A 20511-nucleotide genomic window follows, 5' to 3' on the forward strand; every position below is an offset into this window, starting at 1 on the left:
AATTGGCAACATCTAGAGACGGTCCCTACCCGACGGCGGGCTCACAGTCTAAAAGGGGGAGACAGAGAACAAAACCAAACATACTAACAAAATAAAATAAATAGAATAGATATGTAATCTCCCTCCCTCTTCTCCCAGCTGCTCCTGAGCATCTTCCATCTCCCTCCCTCTTCTCCCATCTCCTCCTGAGCCCTTTCCATCTCCCTCCTTCTTCTCCCAGCTGCTCTTGGGCATCTTCCATCTCCCTCCCTCTTCTCCCAGCTGCTCTTGAGCATCTTCCATCTCCCTCCCTCTTCTCCCAGCTGCTCCCGAGCACTTTCCATCTCCCTCCCTCTTCTCCCGGCTCCTCCCGGGCATCATCCATCTCCCTCCCTCTTCTCCCAGCTGTTCCTGAGCACTTTGCATCATCATCATCATCATCATCAATCGTATTTATTGAGCGCTTACTATGTGCAGAGCACTGTACTAAGCGCTTGGGAAGTCCAAATTGGCAATGTATAGAGACGGTCCCTACCCAACAGTGGGCTCACAGTCTAAAAGGGGGAGACAGAGAACAAAACCAAACATACTAACAAAATAAAATAAATAGAATAGATATGTAATCTCCCTCCCTCTTCTCCCAGCTGCTCCCGAGCATCCTCCATCTCCCTCCCTCTTCTCCCAGCTGCTCTTGAGCATCCTCCATCTCCCTCCCTCTTCTCCCAGCTGCTCTTGAGCATCTTCCATCTCCCTCCCTCTTCTCCCAGCTGCTCCCGAGCCCTTTCCATCTCCCTCCATCTTCTCCCGGCTGCTCCCGGGCATCATCCATCTCCCTCCCTCTTCTCCCAGCTGTTCCTGAGCACTTTGCATCATCATCATCATCATCAATCGTATTTATTGAGCGCTTACTGTGTGCAGAGCACTGTACTAAGCGCTTGGGAAGTCCAAATTGGCAACATCTAGAGACGGTCCCTACCCAACAGTGGGCTCACAGTCTAAAAGGGGGAGACAGAGAACAAAACCAAACATACTAACAAAATAAAATAAATAGAATAGATATGTAATCTCCCTCCCTCTTCTCCCAGCTGCTCCTGAGCATCTTCCATCTCCCTCCCTCTTCTCCCATCTCCTCCTGAGCCCTTTCCATCTCCCTCCTTCTTCTCCCAGCTGCTCCCGAGCACTTTCCATCTCCCTCCCTCTTCTCCCGGCTGCTCCTGAGCATCTTCCATCTCCCTCCCTCTTCTCCCAGCTGCTCCCGAGCACTTTCCATCTCCCTCCCTCTTCTCCCAGCTGCTCCTGAGCATCCTCCATCTCCCTCCCTCTTCTCCCAGCTGTTCCCGAGCACTGTGCATCTCCCTCCCTCTTCTCCCAGCTGCTCCTGAGCATCATCCATCTCCCTCCCCTTTCTCCCGGCTGCTCCCGAGCCCTTTCCATCTCCCTCCCTCTTGTCCCAGCTGCTCCCGGGCATCATCCATCTCCCTCCCCGCTTCTCCCGGCTGCTCCCGAGCACTTTGCATCCCTCCACCTCCCTCCCTCCCTCTCCCTGCTCCCCGGGCCGGGGCCTGACCTTCGGGGAACTTGTATCTCTCGGTGAGGTCGAGGCGGGCGTCGGTGCCGACGGCCTTGGTGCTGATGAAGCGGCCCACGGAGGAGGCGTCCAGCCCGCTCTGCCGCTGGCTGCCGTCGGCCGCGTCGTAGACCCAGGTGATGCGGTCGGCGTTCACCTCGGCGAACACGAAGGGCGCGTCGAAGTCCAGCTGCACGTCCCCGGCCCGGATGGCCGCCACCGACGACGGCCCGCACTGGAACACCCCTGCGAGGGCGAGGGGGGCACGGGGGGAGGATGCTTGGGGGACCGGAGGGCGGTGGGAGGTTGGGGGGGGGGCCTGGGGGGATGCTTGGGGGGCCGGGGGGCGGTGGGAGGTTGGGGGGGGGCCTGGGGGCCAGTGGGAAGGCAGGGGTCCCTGCGGGGGGGACGCTTGGGGTACCAGAGGGCGATGGGAGGTTGGGTGGGAGGCCTAGAGGGATGCTGGGGGGCCGGGGGGCGGTGGGAAGGCAGGGGTCCCTGGGGGAGGATGCTTGGGGGACCAGGGGGCCGTGGGAGGGTGGGTGGGGGCCCTGGGGGGATGCTTGGGGGGCTGGGGGCCGGTGGGAAGGCAGGGGTCCCTGGGGGAGGATGCTTAGGGGGCCGGGGGGCGGTGGGAAGTCAGGGGTCCCTGGGGGAGGATGCTTGGGGGGCCAGGGAGTGGTGGGAGGTTGGGTGGAGGGCCTGGGGAGGAGGTTGGGGGCCCGGGGGGCGGTGGGAAGGCAGGCCGGGGGGCAGTGGGAGGTTGGGTGGGGGTCCTGGAGAGATTCTGGGGGGCCGGGGGGCGGTGGGAAGGCAGAGGTCCCTGGGGGAGGATGCTTGGGGGGCCGGAGGGTGGTGGGAGGGTGGGTTGGGGTCCTGGGGGGATACCTGGAGGGCCGGGGGGTAGTGGGAGGGTGGGTGGGGGGCCTGGGGGCAGTGGGAGGGCAGGGGTCCCTGGGGGGAGGATGCCTGGGGGCCCGGGGGGCGGTGGGAAGGCAGGGGTCCCTGGGGGGAGGATGCTTGAGGGTCAGAGGGCAGTGGGAGATTGGGTGGGGGGCCTGGGGGGGATGCTTGGGGGGGCCGGGGGGCGGTGGAAAGGCAGAGGTCCCTGGGGGAGGATGCTTGGGGGGGCTGGGGGCGGTGGGAGATTGGGTTGGGGGCCTGAGGGGGATGTTGGGGGGCCGGGGGGCGGTGGGAAGGCAGGGGTTCCAGGGGGAGGATGCTTGGGGGGCCGAGGGGCGGTGAGAGGTTGGATGGGGGGCTTGAGGGGGATGTTGGGGGGCCGGGGGGCGGGGGGAAGGCAGGGGTCCCTGGGGGAGGATGCTTGGGGGGCCGGGAGTAGTGGGAGGTTGGATGGGGGTCCTGGAGGAGGATGCTTGGGGGGCCGGGGGGCGGGGGGAAGGCAGGGGGCCCTGGGGGAGGATGCTTGGGGGGCCGGGGGGCGGGGGGAGATTGGGTTGGGGTCCTTGGGGGATGCCTAGAGGGCCGGGGGGTAGGGGGAGGGTGGGTGGGGGGCCTGGGGGCAGTGGGAAGGCAGGGGTCCCTGGGGGGAGGATGCCTGGGGGCCCGGGGGGCGGGGGGAAGGCAGGGGGCCCTGGGGGAGGATGCTTGGGGGGCCGGGGGGCGGTGAGAGGTTGGATGGGGGCCTTGAGGGGGATGTTGGGGGGCCGGGGGGCAGTGGGAGGGTGGATAGGGGTCCTGGGGGGATGTTGGGGGGCAGTGGGAAGGCAGGGGGCCCTGGGGGAGGGGACTTGGGGGGCCGGGGGCCGGTGGGAGGAGGGGTGCCTGTGTCTCACCCTGACTCCGCTCCTGCGGGGTGGCGTCCAGTACCTGCCAGCCATTGTAGGAGGGGCCCAGGTCCGTGCGGAGAAACCAGCCCTCGTTCCACACGTGGAAGTTCCTGGGGGGCGGCGGGGGAGGGGAGACCCCCCCCCCCCAAGGTCAGGGGGGGCGTCCTCCGCAGCCCCGGAAACGGGGCCCTCCCCGGCGCTCAGTCCAGTGCTCCGCAAGCAGTAGGTGCTCCATAAATAGCCTTGATTGACGGATGGACGGTCGGGTTGCCGGGGGCGGGGGCCGCTCTATTGGACGCTCCCCAGCGCTCAGTCCAGTGCTCTGCACACAGTTGACCGACGGACGGCTCTTTGAGGACGGGGGACCGTGTCTATTCACTGTACTGGACGCTCCCCAGCGCTCAGTCCAGTGCTCTGCACACAGTTGACCGTCGACTCTTCGGGGACGGGGGATCTTGTCTATTTACTGTACTGGACGCACTCCAGCGCTCAGTCCAGTGCTCTGCACACAGCTGACCATCGGCTCTTTGAGGACAGGGGATCGTGTCTATTCACTGTACTGGACGCTCCCCAGCGCTCAGTCCAGTGCTCTGCACACAGCTGACCATCGGCTCTTTGAGGACAGGGGATCGTGTCTATTCACTGTACTGGACGCTCCCCAGCGCTCAGTCCAGTGCTCTGCACACAGCTGACCATCGGCTCTTTGAGGACGGGGGATCGTGTCTATTCACTGTACTGGACGCTCCCCAGCGCTCAGTCCAGTGTGCTCCGCACACAGTTGACCGCCGGCTCTCTGAGGACGGGGGATCGTGTCTAGCCCCCGTACTGGACGCTCCCCGCGAACCCGCCCGGCCGGGATGGGCCCCTCACCAGACGCTGTCGCTGCCTTTGTCCAGCGGGTTGCCCAGGGGGTCGTAGTAGACGTCCACCGTCAGGTTCCGGTCCGTGTCGTGGGCCGAGTTGAAGTTGGTGATGACGCGGGCCGGGATCCCCAAGCACCGGAGCACTGGACGGGGCGGGCAGTGGGGGAGGCGACCGTCGGCCCCGCTCTGCCCCCAATCCCCGCCTTTGCAGTCCCCCAGGACCCCCGAGAGCCCCCTCCACACACCCCCCCAGCTGACCAGCGCTGAACGCCCCAGTGAAGGCCCAGCCCCATCCGTAGCAAACCACTACCCCAATTCTCTGTGTCCCCCCTTTTCCCAGCCCCCCAACTCCTGGGTCCCCCCTTTCCCAGCCCCCCCCAGCCCCTGAGACCCCCTCCCCAACCCCCTCTTTCCCCCCATGTCCCCCAGCTGACCAGCGCTGAACGTCCCAGTGAAGGCCCAGCCCCGTCCATAGCAAACCGTCACCCCAATTCTGTGTGTCCCCCCTTTCCCAGCCCCCCAGGACCCTGAGACCCCCTCCCCAACCCCCTCTTTCCCCCCATGTCCCCCAGCTGACCAGCGCTGAACGCCCCAGTGAAGGCCCAGCCCCATCCGTAGCAAACCATTACCCCAATTCTCTGGGTCCCCCCTTTTCCCAGCCCCCCAACACCTGGGTCCCCCCTTTCCCAGCCCCCCAGGACCCTGAGACCCCCTCCCCAACCCCCTTTTTCCTCCTCACCACCCTCAGCTGACCGGCGCTGAAAGTCACAGAGAAGGCCCGGCCCCTTCCAAAGCAAACTGTTACCCCAATTCTCTGTGTCCCCCTGTTTCTCAGCCCCCCAACTCCTGTGTCCCCCCTTTCCCAGGCCCCGAGACCCTGAGACCCCCTCCGCAATCTCCACCGCCGCCCCCAAGCTGACCAGTGCTGAAAGTCAAAGTGAAGGCCCAGCCCCATCCATAGTAAACCGTCACCCCAATTCTGTTTCTCAGCCCCCCAACTCCTGTGTCCCCCCTTTCCCAGGCCCCGAGACCCTGAGACCCCCTCCGTGATCTCCACCTCCCCCCCCAAGCTGACCAATACTGAAAGTCCCAGTGAAGGCCCAGCCCCATCCATAGGAAACCATCACCCCAATTCTGTGTGTCCCCCCCTTTCCCAGCCCCCCCACCCTCTGGATCCCCCCTTTCCCAGGACCCTGAGACCCCCTCCCTAGCTCCCTCTTCCCCCCCACCCCACCAGCTGACCAGTGCTGAAAGTCCCAGGGAAGGCCCAGCCCCATCCATAGCAAACCGTCACCCCAATTCTCTGTGTCCCCGCTTTCCCAGCCCCCCAACTCCTGGGTCCCCCCTTTCCCAGCCCCCCCAGACCCTGAGACCCCCTCCCCAACCCCCTCTTCCCCCCCATGCCCCCCAGCTGACCAGCACTGAAAAGCCCAGTGAAGGCCCAGCCCCATCCACAGCAAACCATTACCCCAATTCTCTGTGTCCCCCCTTTTCCCAGCCTCCCAATTCTTTGTGTCCCCCCTTTTCCCAGCCTCCCAACTCCTGGGTCCCCCCTTTCCCAGCCCCCCAGGACCCTGAGACCCCCTCCCCAACCCCCTCTTTCCCCCCCGCCCCCCACCCACTGACCAGCGCTGAACGTCCCAGTGAAGGCCCGGCCCCATCCAAAGCAAGCCATCACCCCAATTCTCTGTGCCCCCCAATTTCCCAGCCCCCCACCTCCTGGGTCCCCCCTTTCCCAGCCCCCCAGGACCCTGAGACCCCCTCCCCAATCTCCACTGCCCCCCCAAGCTGACCAGCGCTTAAAAGCCCAGCGAAGGCCCAGGCCCAGCGAAGGCCGAGGCCTGTCCGTAGTGAACTGTTATCCAGTTGTGTGTATGTGTGTGTGTGTCCCCCCTTTCCCAGCCCCCCAAACTCCTGGATTCCCCCCATTCCCGGCCCCCCGCCCCCGTTTCCCAGCTGACCGGTGTTGAGGGTCCCGGCGAAGACCCAGCACTGGCCGTAGCGGACGGGTTGGTAGCCGGTCTTCTTCCACTCCTTGAGGATCTCCACGCTGCCGTTCCAGTTGCGGGGGTCTCGGCCCCCCGCGTACTCCCCACTCCAGTTCCCCGCCAGGACCCCGGAGTCGTCATTCCCGTTCACCTGCAACCCACCCGCACGCTCGTTCCGGCCTTCCGGGCTATTTACTGAGCACCGACGGCGTTGTAAGTGCTCTGCACGCAGTCATAATCATAATAATAATAATAATGGCATTTGTTAAGCGCTTACTATGTGCCAAGCACTGTTCTAAGCGCTGGGGAGGTTACAAGGCGATCAGGGTGTCCCACAGGGGATACAAGGTGATCAAGTTGTCCCCCGTGGGGCTCCCAGTCTTCATCCCCATTTTCCAGATGAGGAAACTGAGGCTCAGAGAAGTGAAGTGATTTGCCCAAAGTCACACAGCAGACATGTGGTGGAGTCGGCATTCGAACCCGTGACCTCTGACTCCAAAAACTGGGCTCTTTAATAATAATAATAATAATGGCATTTGTTAAGCGCTTACTATGTGCAAAGCACTGTTCTAGGCGCTGGGGAGGATACAAGGTGATCAAGTTGTCCCCCGTGGGGCTCCCAGTCTTCATCCCCATTTTGCAGATGAGGTCACTGAGGCCCAGAGAATAATAATAATAATAATGATGACATTTGTTAAGTGCTTACTATGTGCAAAGCACTGTTCTAAGCGCTGGGGGGGGGGGAAACAAGGTGATCAAGTTGTCCCCCGTGGGGCTCCCAGTCTTCATCCCCATTTTCCAGGTGAGGTCACTGAGGCTCAGAGAATAATAATGATGGCATTTGTTAAGCGCTTACTATGTGCAAAGCACTGTTCTAAGCGCTGTGGGGGGGATACAAGGTGATCAAGTTGTCCCCCGTGGGGCTCACAGTCTTTATCCCCATTTTACAGATGAGGTCACTGAGGCTCAGAGAATAATAATAATAATAATAATAATAATAATGGCATTTGTTAAGCGCTTACTATGTGCCAAGCACTGTTCTAAGCGCCGGGGAGGTTACAAGGTGATCCGATTGTCCCACAAGGGGCTTACAGTTTTTAATCCCCATTTTCCAGATGAGGGAACTGAGGCCCAGAGAAGTGAAGTGACTTGCCCAAAGTCACCCAGCTGAAAGGTGGCGGAGGCGGAATTTGAACCCATGACCTCTGACTCCAAAGCCCGGGCTCTTTCCACTGAGCCACGCTGTTTCTCCGTAAGATAAATTCATTGTATTTCCTGAGCGCTTACTGGGAGTAATTGTCAGTCAGTTGGTTGTATTTATTGAGCGCCTATGCGGGCAAAGCACTCTAGTAGCGCTTAGAACAGTGCTTTGCACATAGTAAGCGCTTAACAAAAGCCATCATCATCATTATTATTATTACTAAGCACTTGCTTCGCACGCGGTCAGTGCTCAATAAATTCATTCCTTCATTAAATCGTATTTATTGAGCGCTTATTGTGGGCAATTGTCAGTCGATTGTATTTATTGAACGCTTACTGCGGGCAGAGCGCTGTACTGAGCGCTTGCTCCAAAAGCAGTCAGCGCTCAATAAATTCATTCCTTCATTCAATCGTATTTATTGAGCGCTTATTGTGGGCAATTGTCAGTCGATTGTATTTATTGAATGCTTACTGTGGGCAGAGCACTGTACTGAGCACTTGCTCCGCACGTGGTCAGCGCTCAAATTCATTCCTTCATTCACTCAATCGTATTTATTGAGCGCTTATTGTGGGCAATTGTCAGTCGATTGTATTTATTGAGCGCTTACTGCGGGCAGAGTGCTGTACTGAGCGCTTGCTCCAAAAGCAGTCAGTGCTCAATAAATTCATTCCTTCATTCACTCAATCATATTTATTGAGTGCTTATTGTGGGCAATTGTCAGTAGATTGTATTTATTGAACGTTTACTGTGGGCAAAGCGCTGTACTGAGCGCTTGCTCCGCATGTGGTCAGCGCTCAATAAATTCATTCCTTCATTCACTCAATCGTATTTATTGAGTGCTTATTGTGGGCAATTGTCAGTTGATTGTATTTATTGAGCGCTTACTGCAGGCAGAGCGCTGTCCTGAGCGCTTGCTCCAAAAGCAGTCAGTGCTCAATAAATTCATTCCTTCATTAAATTGTATTTATTGAGTGCTTATTGTGGGCAATTGTCAGTCGATTGTATTTATTGAATGCTTACCGCGGGCAGAGTGCTGTACTGAGCGCTTGCTCCGCATACGGTCAGCGCTCAATGAATTCATTCGTCCAATCACTCAATCGCATTTATTGAGCGCTTACCGCGGGCAGAGCGCTGTACTGAGCGCTTGCTCCGCACACTGTCGGCGCTCAATAAATTAATTCGTTCATTCATTCAATCGTATTTATTGAGTTCGACTGTACTTATTGAACGCTCACTGCGCTCAATTAATTACCTATAATTCTGTGGATCTATTTTGATGGTTTTGACGCCTGCCCACTTGTTTTGTTTTGTTTTTTTGTCGTCCGTCTCCCCCTTCTAGACCGTGAGCCCGTTGTCGAGTCGGGATCGATTGGGATTGTACTTCCCAAGCGCTTAGTCCAGTGCTCTGCACATAGTAAGCGCTCAATAAGTACGATTGATGATGATGATGATGATGACGATCGTCTCTATCTCTGGCCGAATCGTCCTCTCCAAGCGCTTAGTCCAGTGTTCTGCACGCGGTAAGCGCTCAGTAAATAGGACGGAATGAAGGAGTGAGCAGCGTGGCTCAGTGGAAGGAGTCCGGGCTTTGGAGTCGGAGGTCGTGGGTTCAAATCCCGGCTCCGCCACTTGTCAGCTGGGTGACTTGGGGCCAGTCGCTTCACTTCTCTGTGCCTCAGTTCCCTCATCTGTCAATTGTGTGAGCCCCCCATGGGACAACCTGATCACCTTGTAACCTCCCCCGCGCTTATAACAGTGCTTGGCACATAGTAAGTGCTTAATAAATGCCATTATTATTATTATTGTTATTATTACTATTGTCAGCTCTGTGACTTTGGGCGAGTCACTTCACTTCTCTGGGCCTCAGTTCCCTTATCTGTAAAATGGGGGTGAAGACTGTGAGCCCCCCGGGGGACAACCTGATCACCTTGTAACCTCCCCAGCGCTTAGAACAGTGCTTGGCACATAGTAAGCGCTTAATAAATGCCATTATTATTATTATTATTATTATTATCAGCTGTGTGACTTTGGGCCAGTCACTTCTCTGGGCCTCAGTTCCCTCATCTGTCAACTGGGGAGGAAGACTGTGAGCCCCACGTGGGACAAACTGATCACCTTGTAACCTCCCCAGTGCTTAGAACAGTGCTTGGCACATAGTAAGTGCTTAATAAATGCCATCATTATTATCATTTTTGTCAGCTGTGTGACTTTGGGCCAGTCACTTCACTTCTCTGGGCCTCAGTTCCCTCATCTGTCAAATGGGGATGAAGACTGTGAACCCCCCGTGGGACAACCTGATCACCTTGTAACCTCCCCAGCGCTTAGAACAGTGCTTGGCACATAGTAAGCGCCTAATAAATGCCGTCATTATTATTATAATTGCCACTGACCGCTAAACTGGGGGGGGTTCTCGAGGGCGGGGGTCGGAGAGCCGGTCGTGGGCGGGCGCTTAGTCCAGTGCTCTGCACGCAGTAAGCGCTCAATAAATCCGATTGAATGAATGAACATGACCGTTTATCGCCCCCGAGCGCTTAGCACAGTGCCCCGCGCATGGGGAGCGGTCATTCATTCATTCAATGGTATTTATTGAGCGCTTACGGTGTGCAGAGCACTGGACTGAGCGCTTGGGAAGTCCAAGTTGGCCACATATAGAGACGGTCGCGACCCAAGAGTGGGAGTCACGTGAAGGGGACGCCCCGAGCGCTCAGTACAGAGGTGTGGCGCTCAATAAACGTCACCGACCGACCGGCTGGGGGTGCCCCGGTGGGCGCTCCTTGACCTCTGACCTCTGACCCTTTGACCCCGCTGCTCACCATGCCACTCAGGACCCTCCCGACGTATTTGGGGTCGTTCCGTCGGGCCACGTCGGTGGCGGGGTCCCGCTGGAAGTTGAGGCTCCGGTCCAGGACGGAGAGACAGACGTTCAGGACGTCCTCTTCGAACTGGCCGGATTAATAATAATAATATTAATATTAATAACAACAATAATAATAACAGTATTTGTTAAGCGCTTACTACCGGCTCGGTGGAAAGAGCCCGGCCTTTGGAGTCAGAGGTCATGAGTTCTAATCATCATCATCATCATCATCAATCGTATTTAGTGAGCGCCTACTATGTGCAGAGCACTGTACTAAGCGCTTGGGAAGTACAAATTGGCAACACATAGAGACGGTCCCTACCCAACGGTGGGCTCACAGTCTAAAAGGGGGAGACAGAGAACAAAGCCAAACATACTAACAAAATAAAATAAATAGAATAGATATGTACAAATAAAATAAATAGAGTAAAAAATATGTCCTGGCTCCACCGCATGTCTGCTGTGTGACTTTGGGCAATCAATCAATCAATCAATCAATCGTATTTATTGAGCGCTTACTGCATGCAGAGCACTGGACTAAGCGCTTGGGAAGTACAAGTTGGCGACATATAGTGACGGTCCCTACCCAACAGTGGGCTCACAGTCTAAAAGGGCAAGTCACTTCTCTGGGCCTCAGTTCCCTCATCTGGAAAATGGGGAGGAAGACTGTGAGCCCCCCGTGGGACAACCTGATTACCTCGTAACCTCCCCAGCGCTTAGAACAGTGCTTGGCACATAGTAAGCGCTTAACAAATGCCATTATTATTATTATTATTATTATGGGTTCAAATCCCAGCTCCGCCAACTGTCAGCTGGGTGACTTTGGGCCCGTCACTTCGCTTCTCTGGGCCTCAGTTCCCTCATCTGGAAAATGGGGATGAAGACTGGGAGCCTCACGTGGGACAACTTGACCACCTTGTACCTCCCCCGGCGCTTAGAACATCCATTCGTTCAATCGTATTTATTGAGCGCTTACTGTGTGCAGAGCACTGGACTAAGCGCTTGGGAAGTACAAGTTGGCAACATCGAGAGGCAGGCCCTTCCCAACAGCGGGCTCACAGTCTGCAGGACCAGAAAACAGTGCTTTGCACATAGTAAGCGCTTAATAAATGCCATTATTATTATTATCAAAATTATTCTCTGGGCCTCAGTTTCCTTATCTGGAAAACGGGGATGAAGACTGTGAGCCCCATGTGGGACAACCCGATCACCTTGTGAACTCTCCAGCGCTTAGAACAGTGCTTTGCACATAGTAAGCGCTTAATGAATACCATTATCGTTATTATTATTCTCTGGGCCTCAGTTCCCTCATCTGGAAAACGGGGATGAAGACTGTGAGCCCCCCGTGGGACAACCTGGACACCTCGTAACCTCCCCAGCGCTTAGAACAGTGCTTGGCATATAGTAAGTGCTTAATAAATGCCATTATTATTATTATTATTATTATTATTATTATTATTATTATTATTATTATTCTCTGGGCCTCAGTTCCCTCATCTGGAAAACGGGGATGAAGACTGTGAGCCCCCCGTGGGACAACCTGGACACCTCGTAACCTCCCCAGCGCTTAGAACAGTGCTTGGCATATAGTAAGTGCTTAATAAATGCCATTATTATTATTATTATTATTATTATTATTATTATTATTATTCTCTGGGCCTCAGTTCCCTCATCCGGAAAATGGGGATGAAGACTGTGAGCCCCACATGGGACAACCTCATCACCTTGTGAACTCCCCAGCGCTTAGAACAGTGCTATGCACATAGTAAGTTCTTAATAAATGCCATCATCATTATTATTATTCTTTGGGCCTCAGTTCCCTCATCTGGAAAATGGGGATGAGAACTGTGAGCCCCCCGTGGGACAACCTCATCACCTTGTAACCTCCCCAGCGCTTAGACCAGTGCTTTGCACATAATAATGATAATAATGGCATTTATTAAGCGCTTACTATGTGCCAAGCACTGTTCTAAGCGCTAGGGAGGTTACAAGGTGATCAGGTTGTCCCACGGGGTGCTCACAGTCTTCACCCCCATTTTACAGATGAGGGAACTGAGGCCCAGAGAAGTGAAGTGACTTGCCCAAAGTCACACAGTTGACAATTGGCAGAGCCGGAATTTGAGCCCATGACCTCTGACTCCAAAGCCCGGGCTCTTTTTCACTGAGCCACGCTGCTTAGTAAGCGCTTAACAAATACCATTATTATTATTATTATTATTATTACTATGTGTAAGCGCTTCTAGACTACGAGCCCGTTGTTGGGTAGGGAGCGTCTCTAAGTGTTGCCGATTTGTACTTCCCAAGCGCTTAGTACAGTGCTCAGCACACAGAAAGTGCTCAATAAATACGATTGATTGAATGTGCCAAGCGCTGGGGGTAATAATAATAATAATAATAATAATGGCATTTATTAAGCGCTTACTATGTGCCAAGCACTGTTCTAAACGCTGGGGAGGTTACAAGGTGATCGGGTTGTCCCACGGCGGGTGGCTCCCGGTCTTCATCCCCATTTTCCAGATGAGGGAACTGAGGCCCAGAGAAGGGAAGTGACTCGTCCAAAGTCACCCAGCTGACAATTGGTGGAGCCGGGATTTGAACCCATGACCTCTGCTGGCTCCCAAGCCCGGCCTCTAAGGTGATCAGGTTGTTCCCCGGGGGGGCTCCCAGTCTTCACCCCCATTTTCCAGATGAGGGAACTGAGGCCCGGAGAAGTGAGGTGACTGGCCCAAGGTCACCCAGCTGACAAGCGGCGGAGGCGGGATTTGAACCCACGATCTCTGACTCCCAAGCCTGGACTCTTTCCACGGAGCCGAAATGGGAGTGAAGACCGTGAGCCCCACGGGAGACGACCTGATCACTTTGGATCTCCCCCAGCGCTTAGTACAGTGCTTGGCACACAGTAAGCGCTTAACAAATACCATTATTATTGATTGGTTGATGACTGGTAGAGACCTGATTATCCTTTATGTATTGATTAATTAATTGATCACTGGATTGATTGGTGGATGACTGGTAGGGACCAGATTATCTTGCATCTATTGATTAATTGACTGATGGATGGATTGATTGGTGGATAATAATGATAATCATAATAATAATGGTATTTGTTAAGCGTTTACTATGTGCCAAGCACTGTTCTAAGCGCTGGGGGAGATACAAGGTGATCAGGTTGTCCCACGTGGGGCTCACGGTCTTCATCCCCATTTGACAGGTGAGGGAAGTGAGGCCCAAATAATAATAATAATAATAATAATAGTAATTGTTAAGAGTTTACTATGTGCCAAGCACTGTTCTAAGCACTGGGGGAGATACAATAATAATAATGCTAATGGTATTTGTTAAGCCCTTACTATGTGCCAAGCACTGTTCTAAGCGCTGGGGGAGATACAAGATCATCAGTTGGTCCCCCGCGGGGCTCACAGTCTTCATCCCCATTTGACAGATGAGGGAAATGAGGCCCAAATAATAATAATAATAATAATAGTAATTGTTAAGAGCTTACTATGTGCCAAGCACTGTTCTAAGCGCTGGGGGAGATACAAGGTGATCAGGTTGTCCCCCGCGGGGCTCACAGTCTTCATCCCCATTTGACAGATGAGGGAACTGAGGCCCAGAGAATAATAATAATAATGATAATGGTATTTGTTAAGCGCTTACTATGTGCCAAGCACTGTTCTAAGCGCCGGGGGAGATACAAGATCATCAGGTTGTCCCCCGCGGGGCTCACAGTCTTCATCTCCATCTGACAGATGAGGGAAATGAGGCCCAAAGAATAATAATAATAATAATAATAATAATAGTAATTGTTAAGAGCTTACTATGTGCCAAGCACTGTTCTAACTGCTGGGGGAGATACAAGATCATTAGGTTGTCCCCCGCAGGGCTCACAGACTTCATCCCCATTTGACAGATGAGGGAAATGAGGCCCAAATAATAATAATAGTAATTGTTAAGAGCTTACTATGTGCCAAGCACTGTTCTAAGCGCTGGGGGAGATACAAGATTATTAGGTTGTCCCCTGCGGGGCTCACAATCTTCATCCCCATTTGACAGATAAGAGAAATGAGGCCCAAATGATAATAATAATAATAATAATAATAATAATAATAATAGTAATTGTTAAGAGCTTACTATGTGCCAAGCACTGTTCTAAGCGCTGGGGGAGATACAAGGTCATCAGGTTGTCCCCCGCGGGGCTCACGGTCTTCCTCCCCATTTGACAGATGAGGGAACTGAGGCCCAGAGAATAATAATAATAATGATAATGGTATTTGTTAAGTGCTTACTATGTGCCAAGCACTGTTCTAAGCGCCGGGGGAGATACAAGATCATCAGGTTGTCCCACGCGGGGCTCATAGTCTTCATCCCCATTTGACAGATGTGGGAAGTGAGGCCCAGAGAATACTAATAATGGTATTTGTTAAGCGTTTACTATATGCCAAGCACTGTTCTAAGCGCTGGGGGAGATACCAGATCATCAGGTTGTCCCACGGGGGGCTCACAGTCTTCATCCCCATTTGACAGATGAGGGAACTGAGGCCCAGAAGATGATAATAATAGTCATGGTATTTGTGAAGAGCTTACTGCGTGCCAAGTTGCCACCGCTGTTTCTCTGTTTCTCTGGTTCTGGTGATTGTCATCATCAATCGTATTTATTGAGCGCTTACTGTGTGCAGAGCACCGTACTAAGCGCTTGGGAAGTACAAATTGGCAACATAGAGAGACAGTCCCTACCCAACAGTGGGCTCACGGTCCACTGATTGTCGGTTGTCGTGAGCTCTCCCGGACGTTCAGTACAGTGCTCTGAGCACGGTGAGCGCCCAGTATTGACCCCGCGGCCCCCGCCGGCCCGTCCCCTCGTACCTGACCATAGTTCCAGCCCACCATGTCGATGCGGTTGACACTGCCCACGTAAATGATCCCGTAGTCTTTCAGCACGTATTCCTCCCGCTCCGCCTCGCTGTTCAGAAAGACGCTGTCCTCTGCCAACCCATCAATCGATCGATCAATCAATAATAGTATCAATAATGGCATTTATTAAGCTCTTACTACGTGCAAAGCACCGCTCTGAGCGCCGGGGAGGTTCCAAGGTCATCAGGGCTCCCAGTCTTCATCCCCATTTGCCAGATGAGGTCACTGAGGCCTAGCGAGGTGAAGTGACTCGCCCACCAAAGTCACCCAGCTGACAAGTGGGCCGGATTTGAACCCATGACCTCGGACTCCAAAGCCCGGGCTCTTTCCACTGAGCCACGCTGCTTCTCTGAATCAATCAATCAATCGGTGGCATCTATCAAGCGCTTGCTTGATGGTATTTGTTAAGCATTTACTACTTTCCATGCGCTTAGTAATGATAATAATAATAATGATGATGGTATTTGTTAAGCGCTTACTACTTTCCAAGCGCTTAGTACAGTGCTCTGCACACAGTAAGCGCTCAATAAATACGATTGATTGATAGTAATAATAATAATGATGGTATTTGTTAAGCGCTTACTACTTTCCAAGCGCTTAGTAATGATAATAATAATAATAATAATAATAATAATGACAGTATTTGTTAGGCGCTTACTACTTTCCAAGCGCTTAGTAATGATATAATAATAATAATAATAATAATAATAATAATAATGTTATTTGTTAAGCGCTTACTACTTTCCAAGTGCTTGGTAGTGATAGTAATAATAATAATGACAGTATTTGTTAAGCGCTTAGTACTTTCCAAGTGCTTAGTAATGATATTAATAATGATGATGATGGTATTTGTTAAGCGCTTACTACTGTCCAAGCGCTTAGTAATGATAGTAATAATAATAATGATGGTATTTGTTAAGCGCTTACTACTTTCCAAGTGCTTAGTAATGATAATAATAATAATAATGATGGTATTTGTTAAGCGCTTACTACTTTCCAAGCGCTTAGCAATGATAATAATAATAATAATGATGGTATCTGTTAAGCGCTTAATAGTGTTCAAGTGCTTTGTAATGATAATAATAATAATGATGATGGTATTTGTTAAGCACTTACTACTTTCCAAGCACTTAGTAATGATAGTAATAATAATAATGATGGTATTTGTTAAGCACTTACTACTTTCCAAGTGCTTAGTAGTGATAATAATAATAATAATGACGGTATTTGTTAAGCGCTTACTACTTTCCAAACACTCAGTAATGATGATAATAATAATAATAATGGCGGTATTTGTTAAGCGCTTACTACTTTCCATGTGCTTAGTAATGATAATAATAATAATGACATTATTTGTTAACCACTTACTACTTTCCAAGCGCTTAGTAATGATATTAATAATAATGATGATGGTATTTGTTAAGCGCTTACTACTGTCCAAGCACTTAGTAATGATAATAATAATGATGATGGTATCTGTTAAGCGCTTACTACTTTCCAAGCGCTTAGTAATGATAATAATAATAATGATGATGGTATCTGTTAAGTGCTTACTACTTTCCAAGCGCTTAGTAATGATAATAATAATAATGATGATGGCATTTGTTAAGCGCTTACTACTTTCAAAACGCTTAGTAATGATAATAATGATAATAATGACGGTATTTGTTAAGAGCTTACTACTTTCCAAGTGCTTAGTAGTTATATTAATAATGATGATGATGGTATTTGTTAAGCACTTACTACTGTCCAAGTGCTCAGTAATGATAATAACAACAATGATGATGGTATCTTTAAGCGCTTACTACTTTCCAAGCGCTTAGTAATGATAATAATAATAATGATGATGGCATTTGTTAAGCACTTACTACTTTCCAAGCGCTTAGTAATGATAATAATAATAATAATGACGGTATTTGTTAAGCGCTTACTACTTTCCAAGTGCTTCGTAATGATAATAATAATAATGATGCTGGTACCTGTTAAGTGCTTGCTACTTTCCAAGCGCTTAGCAATGATAATAATAATAATAATAATAATAATAATAATAATGACGGTATTTGTTAAGCGCTTACTACTTTCCAAGCGCTTAGTAATGATAGTAATAATAATGATGATGGTATTTGTTAAGCGCTTACTACTTTCAAATCCCGGCTCCGCCAATTCATTCATGCGTTCATTCATTCATTCAATCGTATTTATTGAGCACTTACTGTGTGCAGAGCACTGTACTAAGCGCTTGGGAAGTACAAGTTGGCAACATATAGAGACGGTCCCTACCCAACAGTGGGCTCATTCGTTCAATCGTATTTATTGAGTGCTTACTGTGTGCAGAGCACTGTACTGAGCGCTTGGAAAGTAGAATTCGGCAACAGATAGAGACAATCCCTATCCAACAACGGGCTCACATTCATTCATCCATTCAATTGTATTTATTGAGCGCTTACTGTGTGCAGAGCACTGTACTGAGCGCTTGGAAAGTAGAATTCAGTAACAGATAGAGACAATCCCTACCCAACAACGGGCTCACATTCATTCATTCATTCAATCGTATTTATTGAGTGCTTACTGTAATGATAATAATAATAATAATGATGACGGTGTTTGTTAAGCGCTTACTACTGTCCAAATGCTTAGTAATGATAATAATAATAATAATGACGGTATTTGTTAAGCACTTACTACTTTCCAAGCGCTTAGTAGTGATAATAATAAGAAGAATGACGGTATTTGTTAAGCGGTATTTGTTACTGTGTGAGAGCACTGTATTGAGCGCTTGGAAGTACAATTTGGCAACAGATAGAGACAATCCCTACCCAACAACGGGCTCACAATCATTCATTCAGTCAATTGTATTTATTGAGCACTTACTGTGTGCAGAGCACTGTACTGAGCGCTTGGAAAGTAGAATTTGGCAACAGATAGAGACAATCCCTACCCAACAACGGGCTCACAATCATTCATTCATTCAATCATATTTATTGAGCGCTTACTGTGTGCAAAGCACTGTACTAAGCGCCTGGAAAGTACACTTCGGCAACAGATAGAGACAATCCCTACCGAACAACGGGCTCACATTCATTCATTCATTCATTCATTCAATCATTCATTCAATCATATTTATTGAGCGCTTACTGTGTGCAGAGCACTGTACTGGGCGCTTGGAAGTAGAATTCGGCAACAGATAGAGACAATCCCTACCCAACAACGGGCTCACATTCATTCATCCATTCATTCATTCATTCATTCAATCATATTTATTGAGCGCCTACTGTGTGCAAAGCACTGTACTAAGCGCTTGGAAAGTAGAATTCAGCAACAGATAGAGACAATCCCTACCCAACAACGGGCTCACATTCATTCATTCATTCATTCATTCATTCATTCAATCATTCATTCAATCATATTTATTGAGCGCTTACTGTGTGCAGAGCACTGTACTAAGCGCTTGGACAGTACACTTCGGCAACAGACAGAGACAATCCCTACCCAACAACAGGCTCACATTCATTCATCCATTCATTCATTCATTCATTCAATCACATTTATTGAGCGCCTACTGTGTGCAAAGCACTGTACTAAGCGCTTGGAAAGTAGAATTCAGCAACAGATAGAGACAATCCCTACCCAACAACGGGCTCACATTCATTCATTCATTCATTCATTCATTCATTCAATCATATTTATTGAGCGCTTACTGTGTGCAGAGCACTGTACTGAGCGCTTGGAAGTAGAATTCTGCAACAGATAGAGACAATCCCTACCCAACAACAGGCTCACATTCATTCATCCATCCATTCATTCATTCATTCAATCATATTTATTGAGCGCCTACTGTGTGCAAAGCACTGTACTAAGCGCTTGGAAAGTAGAATTCAGCAACAGATAGAGACAATCCCTACCCAACAACGGGCTCACATTCATTCATTCATTCATTCATTCATTCAATCATTCATTCAATCATATTTATTGAGCGCTTACTGTGTGCTGAGCACTGTACTGAGCGCTTGGAAGTAGAATTCGGCAACAGATAGAGACAATCCCTACCCAACAACGGGCTCACATTCATTCATTCATTCATTCATTCATTCATTCAATCATTCATTCAATCATATTTATTGAGCGCTTACTGTGTGCAGAGCACTGTACTGAGCGCTTGGGAAGTAGAATTCGGCAACAGATAGAGACAGTCCCTACCCAACAACGGGCTCACATTCATTCATTCATTCATTCATTCATTCAATCATATTTATTGAGCGCTTACTGTGTGCAGAGCACTGGACTAAGCGCTTGGAAAGTAGAATTCGGCAACAGATAGAGACAATCCCTACCCAACAACGGGCTCACACTCATTTATTCATTCATTCAATCATATTTATTGAGCGCTTACTGTGTGCAGAGCACTGTACTAAGCGCTTGGAAAGCACAAGTCGGCCACATATAGACGGTCCCTACCCGACAACGGGCTCACAGTCTAGAAGGGGGAGACGGACGACAAAACAAAGCAAGTAGACAGGCGTCACTAGCGTCAAGCGCTTAGTACAGTGCTAAGCGCTTAGTCCAGTGCTCTGCACACAGTAAGCGTTCAATAACTACGGCTGACTGAATGAATGACTCAAAATGGTCAGTCAGAGATGGGAAGTTCGGCCTCTACTTCTACCAATCAATCAATCGATCAATCAATCGTACTTATTGAGCGCTTACTGTGTGCAGAGCACTGTACTAAGCGCTTGGGAAGTCCAAGTTGGCAGCATGTAGAGACGGTCCCTACCCAACAGTGGGCTCACAGTCTAAAAGGGCAGGCACCAACTCTGGCTCCTTTCCTCGATGGCCTTCTAGTGCTCCACACGCAGTAAGCGCTCAATAAATACCATCGAGCGAATGAATGCTAAAATAAATCAGGAAAAGAAGAAGCCGCGTGGCTCAGTGGCAAGAGCCCGGGCTTTGGAGCCAGAGGTCATGGGTTCAAATCCCGGCTCTGCCAACTGTCAGCTGGGAGACCTTGGGCGAGTCGCTTCACTTCTCCGAGCCTCGGTTCCCTCATCTGGAAAATGGGGATGAAGACTGGGAGCCCCCCAGGGGACAACCTGATCACCTGGTAACCTCCCCGGCGCTTAGAACAGTGCTTGGCACATAGTAAGTGCCAAATACCATTCATTCATTCATTCATTCAATCGTATTTGTTGAGCGCTTACAGTGTGCAGAGCAGCGTGGCTCAGTGGAAAGAGCCCGGGCTTTGGAGTCAGAGGTCATGGGTTCAAATCCCGACTCCGCCACTTGTCAGCTGGGTGACTTTGGACAAGTCACTTCACTTCTCTGGGCCTCAGTTATCTCATTTGTAAAATGGGGATTAAA

The 20511-nt window shown here is 50.8% G+C and overlaps 1 protein-coding gene across 1 annotated transcript in view; it reads right to left on the reverse strand.

Annotated features, from left to right (window-relative positions):
- Positions 1–20511, reverse strand: part of TGM3 (transglutaminase 3) — a 54279-nt gene that overhangs the window by 18669 nt on the left and 15099 nt on the right. The window contains exons 4-9 of the mRNA XM_038750055.1: positions 15109–15227; positions 10202–10330; positions 6161–6338; positions 4207–4342; positions 3343–3446; positions 1547–1792 (exon numbers count right to left, since the gene is read on the reverse strand). Of these exons, the coding sequence (XP_038605983.1) occupies positions 1547–1792; positions 3343–3446; positions 4207–4342; positions 6161–6338; positions 10202–10330; positions 15109–15227 (912 nt within the window). The remainder of the gene's footprint in view (positions 1–1546; positions 1793–3342; positions 3447–4206; positions 4343–6160; positions 6339–10201; positions 10331–15108; positions 15228–20511) is intronic.

The sequence above is a fragment of the Tachyglossus aculeatus genome, chromosome 8, assembly GCF_015852505.1.
Source record: "Tachyglossus aculeatus isolate mTacAcu1 chromosome 8, mTacAcu1.pri, whole genome shotgun sequence".
NCBI lineage: Eukaryota > Metazoa > Chordata > Mammalia > Monotremata > Tachyglossidae > Tachyglossus > Tachyglossus aculeatus.